Source organism: Hypoxylon trugodes (genome assembly GCF_022578975.1).
Source record: "Hypoxylon trugodes strain CBS 135444 unplaced genomic scaffold F4822scaffold_3, whole genome shotgun sequence".
In the NCBI taxonomy this organism is placed as follows: Eukaryota; Fungi; Ascomycota; class Sordariomycetes; order Xylariales; family Hypoxylaceae; genus Hypoxylon; species Hypoxylon trugodes.
The window spans coordinates 1,417,753-1,430,116 of NW_026250018.1; the positions used below are offsets into that span (position 1 = coordinate 1,417,753).

Sequence of the window (12,364 nt, forward strand, 5' to 3'; positions counted from 1 at the left end):
TATACAGGGAATAGTAACAGGACCCCACATCAATGGTCTGACAGCTCATTGTTAGATTATCGAACCTTGAGAGATATAAGATAAATAGGTGGAATGCAAATCGCCTCATATCCATAATCTTATATGAGGTAGATCCGTGATATTAACTCTTAAAGGGTATACGAACATATGGAAACCCAAGATGGCCAGCGTTACAAAGCTTGAACTTCGAACGGCTTTAGGTCCGGTATTTCGGGATGTATTGCCTTACCCACCCCGAGACTGCACGGCGGATGAAATCCCGGTTATCAACCTAGAGCCTATGTTTTCCGAGAAGCTGGATGACAGGAAAAGCGCCGCGGCTAGCATTAGATCGGCCGCGACGAATAACGGCTTCTTCTATATCAGGAACCACGGGATACCAGAGGATACCATCACACAGTGCAAAAAACAGGTCTTCAATTTCATGAGGCAACCACAGGAAAAGAAAGATGCCGTGAGTTCTCGAGCGCATAGCAAATATTATAACGGGTACCTCGGAAACAAGAAGGCGCAGATCTCTCGTAACGAGACTGCCGATGTCCGAGAGTCGTTCTCGTTCCGCTATCACCCACAGCTTGATCCGGACCATCCAGTGGCTATTTCTGAGATTCCAGAAGAAGTGAGATCATGGATCCGCGCAGAGGAATTTGTGGTGTGTACTTTTCGAGTCATTATTTCCTTTTCGTCTTCTTTTTGTGCGATAGGCGCCTTCAGGTTTATCGAGAAATGGCTGGCTGGGGTAGAACAGCGAATTAAGTCGTGCTTTATCCCGTAGAAACTGACGTCGATATGTATAGTGGGAAGGCACTGCTCATCTTCCCAATTTCAAGCGAGATGTCCTTGCTTATTGGGGTAGTTGTCTGACATTGGCTAGAAAACTCGTGAGAATGTTTGCTCTTTCGTTGGGCCTGGAAGAATGTTACTGGGACGACAAAGTCACGTATCCGGGAGCCGACGGCGTCTTCAATTATTACCCACCAAGAACCGCAGAGGAAGTTCAAAATCGATTTGTCGGTCTTGGAAGTCATACGGATCTGCAACTGTTTACACTTCTCTGGCAAGACAGCATAGGGGGCTTGCAGATATTGTCGAAAGAAGGGCAATGGCTGAAGGTGAGTTAGAAACGGTAGAAGAATTAAGCCATCTGGTGTTGACATTTTGCGAAGGCCCCCCCGATTGAAGGGACTCTTGTTGTGAATATCGGAGATTTCATGATGCGACTTTGCAACGACATATACAAATCTACCGTCCACAGAGTTACGAACGAAAGCAATGCCGAACGTGTTTCCATGCCATTCTTTTTTGGTATGTCGTTGCCTTGATACCCTCGATAAATGATGCTCACTGACATACTAGGCCTTAATTTCAATTGTGTCGAGGGAGTTGTACCATCATGTACCTCGGAATCAAACCCAGCAAAATATGAGCCCATATCTTGCGGTGATTGTAGGTGCTCACATACTTCCCCAAACCAGAACGTCATGGTTGATAGCTTTTAGGGTGCCAGATGAGATTTAAGATGGAGAGGGACGAATTTCTTAAGAAAGAGGAAGCGAAGAAGGCGTTGGCTCCCAGTGCTACTGTGGTTGCTGCATGAACGTCTGAATCATTGACGGTTAGATTTATAAAACCTTCTGAATAAGCTCGAGGACATCGAAGAAAGCTTCGCGATCGGGCTTGAGTGTCTTCAGTCCAAGCCCGACGACCAGCGTACGTTCCTCATTCGAATTACGCCTTGCAACGTGGCTGGCGATTTGAACGGCGTAAAGTTGTGCTAGAGATTCGCGCTCTTCTCCACCACCACCAAACAGAGTCTTCGGAGTTAGGTGGGACATAGGTAGGAGGTTAGGATTGGCCAGGGCCATGTCTACTGAAGCTGATGATGGGGCTGAGAGCGGGACTTGAAGCTATTATAGACTTAGTATTACAGCCTTATGTTAGATTTATTCAAGTATGAATTACCCATTGTGACAGTCTGCCTTCTTGAGATAGAGTAATGAGGATTTTGTCTGAGAAGTGCAGAACAGAAGCTTCAGTGGGAAGTCCGTCAATAGAGCCAATGGCAAATTTCGACTGAGCCGGAAATGGCTCTTCAACGACTCGTGAGGCATCCATGGCTTAATGATTTCGAATTTAGAAGTTGCTATAAGAGAAAGAGGCCAAGAAGGTTCTGTGAAAACGATGACGGTATGAATTGATTGAATTCTAAAGAAATTCACAATGTTGTTCAAGGTTGAAAGTTCTGGAAGTGTAAGTAGTGCCCACTGTTCTATGATGGGCGGGACAGTGTTAGTGCTCGGACCAATATTAGGGTCCACCGATACTGCCCCGCGCTAACCTGATATAGCTTAATAGAAGAAATTCTGCCAAGGCGGTCAAAATTTCAATATCCTTCTCTTAAAAAGTTACCAAGGTACCTTCATTTTGTACTATCGACAACCATAAAAATGCCAAAATTCGTTCCGCGGCAGAGGAAACACAAGGTCCTTGCGCGCGAAAATGCGCAGCAGAATGGTACCCAGGATGGTGGAGTCGCACCCCCAGAACCCGATAGCAATGCGCTGGAGATTCTTCCGGATGCGCAGAAAGATCGTGAAGCTAAGAAGGCTCGGTTGAGAGAGGAACTGAAAGGCGAGATCAAAGTGAGCGGCAAAAAGGCCAAACGACTTGAGAAATACATCGACACTAAACTCAAGAAAGATGAAAATCGGGTACTCTTGGCGGAATTAGCAAAGAACAAGATCGACACGAGTCTATTCTCGAGTAGTCGTAGTCTGGGCCAGGGGAAGGAAACTAAGCGACAGGCGCTCAGTCGTGCGTTAAGGGAACGACAAGCTGGTGTCGGCCAGAATGGGGAGGATATCCTTTTTGAGACGCGAGATGCTCCGATGAGCAATGAGTCAGGGGATGAGGACGAACTACGCTCAAAGGCTAACCCCTCTACGGGCCGTCTTGGTGGATTACCGCAAAATATCTCCAATGGGTCTACTGCGGGCGGTGCTGCGAATGCACAAGCAGAAAAGGCCGCAACTTCTGTGGGATCTGGGTTAAAACGACCTCTTGAATTAGACGACGACGGGCGACCGGTAATACAAAAGAGGCAAAAACGCGGCGGTGTGAAATCTAAGCTTACCGGAAAACCGCAACTATTACAACCCGAACCAGCTTCCGACGATTCAGATGAGAAGCTTGATGAGGAAGACAGTAGCGATGACGATGAGTGGAATGGGTTTAGCTCTGATGTAGTCGGATCCCACGATTCCGAGGAAGAGAAATCAGAAGATGAATCAACAGATCAAGAGTCTGACGGCGAAGAAGAATCTTCTGAAGAGGAAGAGGAGGAGGTTGGAGGTTCACAAAAGAAGGAGAGATCTTCCGCGTTCAAAGCCTGGGCCCACGAACAGCGCAATGCTGCACTGGGGTATCAACCCGTTGATAATAGTAATTCGGTTCTGAACATTACGGTACCTAAAAACTTCAAGCCACGCCCGCTGGAACAAGATCCGTTACCTGCGGAGTTACTACCAACCAAGAATAGCAGGAGGAAAGCTTTCAGTGTCCCAGTTCAAAGGAAGCCTGAGATTCAGGATGCGCGACTAAAATTACCGGTTGTGGCCGAAGAGCAGAAGATAATGGAAGCCATTTACAATAATAATGCGGTGGTAATATGCGGTGCTACTGGATCCGGAAAAACGACACAAGTACCTCAATTTTTATTTGAAGCGGGTTATGGCTCTCCAAAATCCCCTACGCCCGGTATGATTGGGGTGACACAGCCAAGAAAAGTCGCTACCGTAAGTATGTCGAAACGCGTGGGGCAAGAGTTAGGCGATCGATCAGATGCTGTGGCGTACCAAATCCGATTCGAAGGTACAGCCGACGAGAAAACAGCGGTCAAATTTATGACGGATGGTGTACTCCTTCGAGAGGTTGCCAGCGACATTGCTCTACACAAATACTCAGCAATTATTATTGACGAGGCTCACGAGAGGAGTGTCAATACTGATATTCTTATCGGAATGCTGAGTCGAGTGGTTAAGTTACGAGAGGAAATGTCACAAGAAGATCCCAAGGTAGCTCCTTTGAAACTAATCATCATGTCTGCTACTTTAAGGGTCGACGACTTTATAAAAAACCAGACATTATTCCCGACACCACCGCCAGTTCTGAATGTTGAGGGCCGCCAACATCCAGTTACTATGCACTTTGCTAGGCAAACTCGTCATGACTACGTTGATGAAGCTTTCAAAAAGATACTGAGAGGACATCGTAAGCTTCCACTAGGCAGCTTCCTTGTTTTCCTCACCGGACACGACGAAATACAAAGACTGAGCAAAAAGCTCAAGCTTGCAACGGGTGGTTTAAATCCTATCGCCTATCCTAAGGTTCGAATATCCGCGAACGATGCACCATTAGAAGTCGAGGACATCGACTTTGGAGAAACTAACGAAAATGGGAACGACGAGTATGAACCATTCATTGACGAAGAGGAAGAAGACGCTGAAGATGATGCTGAGTTTGATGTTTCCGAGGAGGCCGGTTCAGGACCATTGAAAATGCACATTTTGCCGTTGTACTCGCTTCTGCCAACAAGAGAGCAGATGCGCGTATTCGACGATCCCCCTGAAGGATCACGAGCGATTATACTGGCAACCAACGTCGCTGAAACTAGTTTGACAATACCTGGTATTCGATACGTATTTGATTCTGGACGATCAAAAGAGCGAAAATACAATAGGGAAACTGGAGTGCAAAGTTATGAGATTGGTTGGATTAGCAAGGCAAGCGCAAACCAAAGAGCTGGACGTGCCGGTCGAACCGGACCAGGTCATTGTTACCGGCTATATTCGTCTGCCGTATATGAGCGAGACTTCCCTGAGTTCGGTGACCCTGAATTGCTAAGAATGCCTATCGAGGGTGTGGTGTTGCAGCTCAAGGCAATGCGGTTGCAGCACGTTATCAACTTTCCTTTCCCGACGCCTCCTGAACGGCAGAGTCTTGCGAAAGCAGAGAAACTGCTTAAATATCTATCTGCAATCTCCGAGTCTGGCCAGGCGACTCAAATAGGTTCGACAATGGCCAAATTCCCCCTTCCACCCCGATTTGCACGGATACTCTTAGTCGGACATTTGCACGAATGTTTACCTTACACTGTCGCGCTTGTTGCGGGACTATCTGTAGCGGAGGTTTTCATTCCAGAAAGCCAAGCAATACCTGCTCTAGCCGCAGATGATGAACATGAATTCCGTACCAATGAAGACGTAATTGCGGAAAATCGGCAATCTCAAGCTCGTCAAAAATATCACGAAGTGCATAGAAACTTCCGGTCATTAGACGACATATCCGACGCAATCAAACTTCTCCAAGTTGTGGGCGAGTTCGCGCACGACCCCACCGAGCAATGGTGCGAAAGCCACTTTGTCCGATTCAAAGCGCTTCAAGAGACACAGAAACTCCGACGGCAAATAACAAATTTGCTCCAAAAAGACATCCCCGCATTCGCCAATCTATCATTTAAAGAAAAACTAGATCGCCCAAGCCCCAAGCAAGTTACAGCCCTAAAACAAATGGTAGCTGCAGGTTTCATTGACCAAGTTGCTATCCGTGCGGACTTAGCCCCATCACCACCGGAAATTTACCGTAAACCCCGTCGTGCTATCGACGTACCATATATACCCCTTCAACCCATCGAAACCGACAGTCGCGATCCGCTCGACGGACTTGTATATATCCACCCCTCATCAGCCCTTGCGCACCTTAGTCCACAGGAATGTCCCGGGTATATCGTATACGCGAACCTACAACGCGCCGCAGCGAATCTTCTCGACCCGACAGTCAAAAAACCAAAGACTCGTATGCTGGCTCTAACCGATGTTACGGGTGCCCAGTTAGCGAGCCTAGCGAAGGGCACGCCGTTGCTGGAGTATGGGAAGCCTATAAAAGAGGTCGCGAAAACGGATACTACGAGGGAGTGCTGGGTTGTGCCGTATTTGCGCGCAGAGGGAAGTGCGGGTGGATTAGGGTGGCCATTACCGGTAAGGAAAGTGACGCAGAAGAAAGTGGCTGGACGGGGATGGGTTACTGAGTAACTTGGAAGAAACAGGTGATTATATTGGCGACAGCGAGTTTCATATAGAGGTGTTAGGATGGAAGTACCAGGCTTGGGAATTAGGAAAATAAAATATTCATATCCCAACTTGGGTGCGCACTCTAACCTCTTTAAAGGCATTGGATGGAATTGTATTATTTTAGAATTTATAACGCGTCGATTCACTCTACCTAGCTACATCTCGATCTGATCTATACTAATCGTATCGGTCTACTAGTAGTACAACGGTACCTTTACGAGGTATGCAAATACAAATTTCTAATTTGACGCGAATTCTCATGACCCTCTGCCTAATGCTGATTCCTCTAACGCCCTGAAACCAAATATGCAAAGGCTCTTGATTAGGTATAAAGGTTCATCTTAATCATGGAACTGGCTAATTCTATCTTATAGATAGAATGGTAAATGACCACTCTTCAGAACCGCACTCGTGCCATCCGTCTAGTCGCTCAACGATGCCTACGTCACTTCTAGCGTTCCTGGTAGGGTGGTGGTGGGGCCGCTGACGACGGGCCGGCAGGTGCCTCATGGGCCTGGGTATTTGCTGGTGTAGCGGCTCCCATAATCCGCGTTGCCTGCATCATCATGCCCGGGAAGTAGTTCTGAATGAACGACTCACTTTATCTCGTTAGCATGTGTTTAAAACGTGTGTTTATAAATAAAATGGGATAACTTACGTGTAGTAGCTGTGGTCCGCATTATGAGGTTGGACGATGTTGTGGGCCAGTTCATGGGCCAGCACAACCCACCACCAGATGGTGGCCACAGCTCTGCCCTCTCCAGTTGGTTTATCCGCATGAAGTTGGATGAAGAAGCGAAGGTTACAGAAAATGCTTCCGTCGCGATTGAAGGCGATTGTGCTACCGGCTTCGTCGTAAAAAATGTGGAGTGCTCCCCTGCCGATTGAATACACCTGTCCAACTTCCAAGAGCAGTGATGCGAAGGAGTTAATTGCCCCGTGGTTTGTTGAAAGGAATTGACCAAAGTCAAAGTTTGGGATCGCATTAGATACGAACACACGCATACTATTCGATGCTTCTGCCACGAAATTGAGATCCTTCCCTATAGTATCGTCACAATACGTAGCCTGCTCCTTGACCTCTTGAGTCGTCGGAGGGGAATAAAGCTGGGACGAGTCATGTGCTCTAGTCGACCGAATGGCATTAAGAAGATTTTGTTGGATAACGGCGGGGTTTGTGACCCTGCCGTCGTTTTGGTTAGATTTATTGCCTGAAGACGATTCGGCCGGCGGTAATCTGGTAGGCTCAGGGTTCGTACCCATTAAGCTCTTCATGCTTTCCTCTACTTCAGAGGTGTCAAACCCAAATCGTTTAGAAAGATTCGAGAAAAGGCCCTTGTTTCTTCCGCCCTGTGATGCCCGTGATGCCGGCGGCGGCGGTGGTAACAGAGCATTGTCATCGTCCGGAGAACCAAATCCACCAGGCATACGAGGAGGCGGGGTTCTATTCTGCACTCTCGTAACTTGGCTTTGTCTCTTAAACTCATCTTCTCGTTCTTTTATTCTAGCTTGCTCGGCTTCCAAAGCTTTGCGTCTCTCTTCATCGGCAATTCTGGCCTCGGCGGCCTTTGCTCTCAGAATACGGTCGACGTTGTAACCACGAGCCCTCAAATCAAGCAGGTCGAGCTTGAGGAATGGCTCGAAAAAGAAATAAGCCTGCTGGCTCGGCCGATTTAAGATGAGTTGGCACACGGCTTGTCCTACTTGGTACATGTCGGGACGGCGACCAGACTCGGACGCGACGTACAAGACATGACCATTGGCGACTTTTGCACTGGCTGCTGATCTTGTCTCCGTATGCGTCTGGCTTTGGCCACGGAGCGACCGACGGAGTGCGACACTCCGAACAGCCTCGACAGTCAGGTTTTTCTCAAGCCACTTCGCGTCGTGTTTAATAGCATCGCGTGTGTATCGGCTGTATTCGTGAACAAAGATCTTCGATCGCTCGAGAACGTGCTTCCGAAGCCATACCGCCCCTTCTTGCTTATCACTGTGCGGTCCGATCCTTATGTCCTCTTGGACGATATCCGAAAGAGTGGGAGAGCCAAGAACCATGTAGAAGGATTCTAGTACATCCTCTTCGGGTGCACATATCAAGTGCTCCTTGAACAGACGGTAGCTGATATAGTCGTCGAGAATGGCAATGCTGGCTGGAGTAGCAAGTTGGTAATGCTTGATTGATGTTTCCTCTTCGTCGTTCTCCAACACCTTCTCCTTAGAAGGCGCACTGATTTCCTTAGATGCCAACAACCAGGGCGAGGACTTCATTTTCCTCCAAAGTTCCTTATCTCTTTTAAGAGTTGCGAAATCTTCAGCTAGTAGTCTCAAGAGGCCCAGGTATTTTTCAGGGCTTTGAAGCACGCTAAGTAACCTAGCTGGTTCACTTGATGCAAACTGAGCGATCTCTAGCTTAGTTGGCTCAGTCTTCGAACCACAGGCGGACAGGAACGCATTTGCAGAGCTACCAAAATCGACAAAATCGAATATCTCTCCGTACATAGCCGAGTTACCTAGATAACAATTTCGCGGACTTAAATGAACCACATTGCCACTCTTGTTATCCGTGCCGGTGGGTGTTTCGGAGATCGACGACCTTTTTTTACGTATAACTGGTACAATGGGAGCCCTGCGGAGTTTTGTAATGGAATTGTTATCCAACTCGTTCAGGCGGGTTGCAAAGTATGCGAAGAGGGACATAGCTCCCTGTTGAGTCTGAGGAGGTTTAGAAATCAGACGGTCGACGCATTCAATAACAGGCGGATCAGCCACAACGCCGAATTTCTGCCATACGGTTAGTGATGACCGACAATGCCATAATGAGGGAGCCGGAAACTTACGGGCGCATGACTATGCAGCTCTCTTTTTAGGATGTTAAATCCTAAAGCGGCAGCTGCCTCGTTCGTAAAGCATTGGGACGGGCTCACAAATTGTTGTGGCTTCCCCTGTAAGGGAAGGAATGCCTTGGAAGTTGCCCTGATATCAAAGGCTGCATAGTTGTTGATGTGATGATTGGAAATGAAGTAGTTCATGGAGTGGGCCCTTAGAGTCGAATCCGATGAAGCCATCATGTCTACAAGCTCGGGAGCTGATGGGAAGGGACGTAAGCCGAGGTCAGTCAGAAACTTCCCCTCGGCGCTTCCAGGCCGCAGACCGCCGCTGGGCCATTGGATAATCTTAAGGTTGAGCGGTCGAAGTGGTCCTCTCGGCTCATAAAGCTCAGAAACTTTGTATAGCTGTCGACTTGCTACAGTCGACTCCATACCTGGTGGTCCTGCTTCTGCCGGGCATATGTGCGATCCTTTGAGTTTTCTCATGTCGTCTTTCGGAATGTCTTGTCGCACTGACGCTAAGTATTTGATAAGTTCTACGTGACTCCATTTTGCCTGTCCGGAATTCTCGATTTCCGCCGAACGATTCAGCAATCGTGTGAAAATCGTGTCCAAGTCCACAGTTTTTCGGACACCGATAGCAGTGAGGAATTTGTCCTTGAGTGATGAGCATCCCTCAATCGTAGGGAGATCATCAAAGAGTTTGACACTCTGGAAAAAGGATTCTGTCGGCTTTCTCATTCCTAGTTTAGTCGGCATCACCGTATGACTTTGGAGTAATGATGTGACGGTCCCTTTAGAGCTTTGGCTAAGATTATCCCAGCCCTTTGATAATACTGTTAGAATTCGAATCGAAAATTCCGCTGACTTGGTCATATTCTGCCCATCGCGTCTTGCCGAACTAGTTTCGAGCAAGAATCGAAGCCAAGGAACAATCTCGAGAGACTCCCAGCCTAAAGCTTGCAACTCATTCGAATTGCAGCTTCTAGTAAAATCATAAGGCAGTGTTGTCGGTGGAATCGGCAACCCGGCCGGTATCTTGTTTGGACTTAGGTAATTATGAATGCTTCCAAGGGCGACAATGCCACCTTGATCTTCTGCGCCTTCTTCGATAAGTCCCACTGCAACATCAAGAAGTCTATCTTTACTTGATGGATCAAGCTCTCCTTGAATGGCCTTTTTACCGGCCCATTGTATGAAACTGATGAGCTGAGCCTTATTGAGCGGCTTTCCGGACAACTCTAGCCGTACGTCATCTACAGTGATATGAGACAATAGATCAAAATCGATCAACTTTCGGACGAAACCTGTGGACTCAAGTTCCGATGGAATCACCGGGATTCCATCAACAAACTGAGTAAGTTCTTTCGAACCAAGACGAACCTTGTTTGTAGGGAGTACACCTCGACTACTGTAAATTTCTACGAATGGCTTCTTGTAAGATGTCCAAAAGGCCTCTTCAATTATCTGTGAAACGTGGCCACTGGGCGTGGAATCTCCGAAGGTGAAGGCCTTAAGAATGTGTAATGCTTCAGGCATGTATTTAGTGACCTCTTTAGAGGTATCGGTGGTACTGGAAGTCTCTGCGGCCCGTTGTAATTTTATTTGTAACTCAGCCATCTCGTTCGTGAAAGCAAGGCGAGTCATGATGCCGGCAGCGCGTAGCATTTCAATGTTCCACGTCCTGACCCATCTTGCATTCAAGTCGATCGCCTCTCGTTCTACGGTAGGAATGACCGATGGCGCCGAAATATGAATTCCCGCCCCGGTTGTTTGAGTTGTTGGGAAGCCAATAAATATTCGGCCGCCTTTCTGGCTTGGTAGCACAGACGCAAAGACGTCGGTGGCCTTAGAAATTGCCTTGGAGCTTGTGGATTCCTCCGAGGCCTGGGTCTCATCATATGAAGATGTCAAGACAGACAACTTGGCTACTCTTGGCGGGGGCTTCTTCGTAGCCCGCTCCAATTCGGCAGAAAAGTTAGCAGTGACAGACGTCTTGATCGCGGCAGTAGTTACTCTAAGGAATATGCTGCTGGATGATAATACTGTTATATCTTCGGATATGGTATCTTGGGCTGCTTTTTCTTCTCTCGCCGACTTGCTACTTTTCGAAGTAGAGGCATTTGCGGCTAACCTCGAGAAGAAACTTCGGAGGGAGGTCATCTCCGAGGCGCCATATCCATAGGCTTCACTTTTCGCCGCTGTTGCTACTTCCGGTTTCCATCCGATAGCATTCATAAAAGAAGCGTCGATTTGTGCACTTGCTCGCTCAACGCTTTGCACCTTCATTAGACGCTCTTTGGTGGTAGTCTCAACATCCCTCGATAGGGCAACCCCGGCACTTGGGCTTGTCTTCTTTTGCAAATGGAGAACCTTGTAATCGTCGATCCAGAACTCAATGTTTTGTAGTGCCACAAATGTCAAACTCGTAGCTAGAAACTGGCTGACTGATAGTAGATTCGGTAAAGTAGTCGTGGTGTTTCGGTAATCCAAAACAAAGGCAGTATCCTGCGTGCATTGATCCTCGGGAAGTTGAAGTTTTCTGGTAAAGAGAGCGTTCCCTTTCCAGTAGAAGGCCATGGCTTCCTGACCTGAACTGACGAATGGCTCTTCACAATCGGCGAAGACGCTATAGAACCCCACACCGAAGGCACCGATCTTAGTTTCGTCGGGGTTACCTTCGGCAATTCTCTTCAGCCGTCCCCAGTCAGTTTTTGTGAATGGTTGACCATTATTTTGAACGACAAGTCGGCGGAGGGTGTGGTTCGCGATGATGTGTTTGAGTATTTCGGATCGGTCTGTCGTAGTGGGTAGAGCTACTTGTGTAGAGGGTAAAGTCTCCCATTTTATCTTGACGGTGGTAGCCTGAGCGTCGGCAGCATTCTGGATCAGTTCTCGTAACGTCGTCCACTCGCCCGAGTATCTCGCCAAGACTTTGTCGATTAGAGCTCGAGTATCCACTGTTACGGCTTCCTCGTCCTCGCCATCCCGCAGAGCCGCAGCTCGAAGCCTTCCATAATCCATTGTGGCGGTCGGTAGAATTAGTCTTTATTTACAAGGGCATGATGGTAGGAGAAGAGAATTATGAGCTGGTGGAAGATGAGATAAATAAAGCAATCATAGACTGGTCATAAGTTTTAGTGAACAATAAACGCGTCAATAATTCCCGAGGGGGTTCATCCAATCCGAGAGTGGCAATTGTTGATTGTTGAGTCCTCCAGGGCTGCTGCAGGGACCAGTGGATAAGGCACTTAAGAACGTCAAGTCCGTGTGGTGGGCAAATAAAGACCGAGCTTGTTGGGGCGAATGCTAGAAACAAACGCCGTATGTAGGGGAATCCAAACGAACGTCATCTATGAATGGCGAATGAATGCGTATATGCACGCG

At 47.8% G+C, this 12,364-nt stretch overlaps 4 protein-coding genes across 4 annotated transcripts; 2 read left to right on the forward strand and 2 right to left on the reverse strand.

Moving 5' to 3' along the window:
- Nucleotides 1-181: 181 nt before the first annotated feature.
- F4822DRAFT_442155 (Clavaminate synthase-like protein) lies at nt 182-2,177 on the forward strand (the record flags this gene model as incomplete). The annotated part of the gene is made up of 5 exons (XM_051462962.1): nt 182-673; nt 819-1,133; nt 1,188-1,326; nt 1,378-1,467; nt 1,521-2,177. The coding sequence occupies 5 exons, from the start codon at nt 182-184 to the stop codon at nt 1,616-1,618; spliced, it is 1,134 nt and encodes a 377-aa protein (XP_051316692.1). The 3' UTR covers nt 1,619-2,177.
- Nucleotides 1,582-2,302, reverse strand: F4822DRAFT_166830 (uncharacterized protein). Its single transcript, XM_051453222.1, has 2 exons — nt 1,984-2,302; nt 1,582-1,928 (listed from the first exon to the last, which is right to left on the reverse strand). Exons 1-2 carry the CDS (start codon nt 2,134-2,136, stop codon nt 1,644-1,646), a joined length of 438 nt encoding a protein of 145 aa, XP_051316693.1. The 5' UTR covers nt 2,137-2,302; the 3' UTR covers nt 1,582-1,643.
- F4822DRAFT_167027 (P-loop containing nucleoside triphosphate hydrolase protein) lies at nt 1,981-6,533 on the forward strand. The gene is made up of 2 exons (XM_051453227.1): nt 1,981-6,370; nt 6,524-6,533. Exon 1 carries the CDS (start codon nt 2,469-2,471, stop codon nt 6,108-6,110), a length of 3,642 nt encoding a protein of 1,213 aa, XP_051316694.1. The 5' UTR covers nt 1,981-2,468; the 3' UTR covers nt 6,111-6,370; nt 6,524-6,533.
- Nucleotides 6,356-12,142, reverse strand: F4822DRAFT_166828 (uncharacterized protein). The gene is made up of 3 exons (XM_051453221.1): nt 8,987-12,142; nt 6,808-8,930; nt 6,356-6,748 (listed from the first exon to the last, which is right to left on the reverse strand). Exons 1-3 carry the CDS (start codon nt 11,999-12,001, stop codon nt 6,601-6,603), a joined length of 5,286 nt encoding a protein of 1,761 aa, XP_051316695.1. The 5' UTR covers nt 12,002-12,142; the 3' UTR covers nt 6,356-6,600.
- Nucleotides 12,143-12,364: the final 222 nt, after the last annotated feature.

What these genes read in the sequence shown, in the direction of transcription:
- F4822DRAFT_166830 (XM_051453222.1), bottom strand. Translation starts at nt 2,136, where the DNA reads ATGGATGCCTCACGAGTCGTTGAAGAGCCATTTCCGGCTCAGTCGAAA. An exon ending in AAGGCAGACTGTCACAATGG is followed by an intron (nt 1,929 to 1,983) that starts GTAATTCATACT and finishes AGTCTATAATAG; the next exon opens with CTTCAAGTCCCGCTCTCAGC.
- F4822DRAFT_167027 (XM_051453227.1), top strand. Translation starts at nt 2,469, where the DNA reads ATGCCAAAATTCGTTCCGCGGCAGAGGAAACACAAGGTCCTTGCGCGC.
- F4822DRAFT_166828 (XM_051453221.1), bottom strand. Translation starts at nt 12,001, where the DNA reads ATGGATTATGGAAGGCTTCGAGCTGCGGCTCTGCGGGATGGCGAGGAC. An exon ending in AGCTGCATAGTCATGCGCCC is followed by an intron (nt 8,931 to 8,986) that starts GTAAGTTTCCGG and finishes ACCGTATGGCAG; the next exon opens with AAATTCGGCGTTGTGGCTGA. An exon ending in GCGGACCACAGCTACTACAC is followed by an intron (nt 6,749 to 6,807) that starts GTAAGTTATCCC and finishes AACGAGATAAAG; the next exon opens with TGAGTCGTTCATTCAGAACT.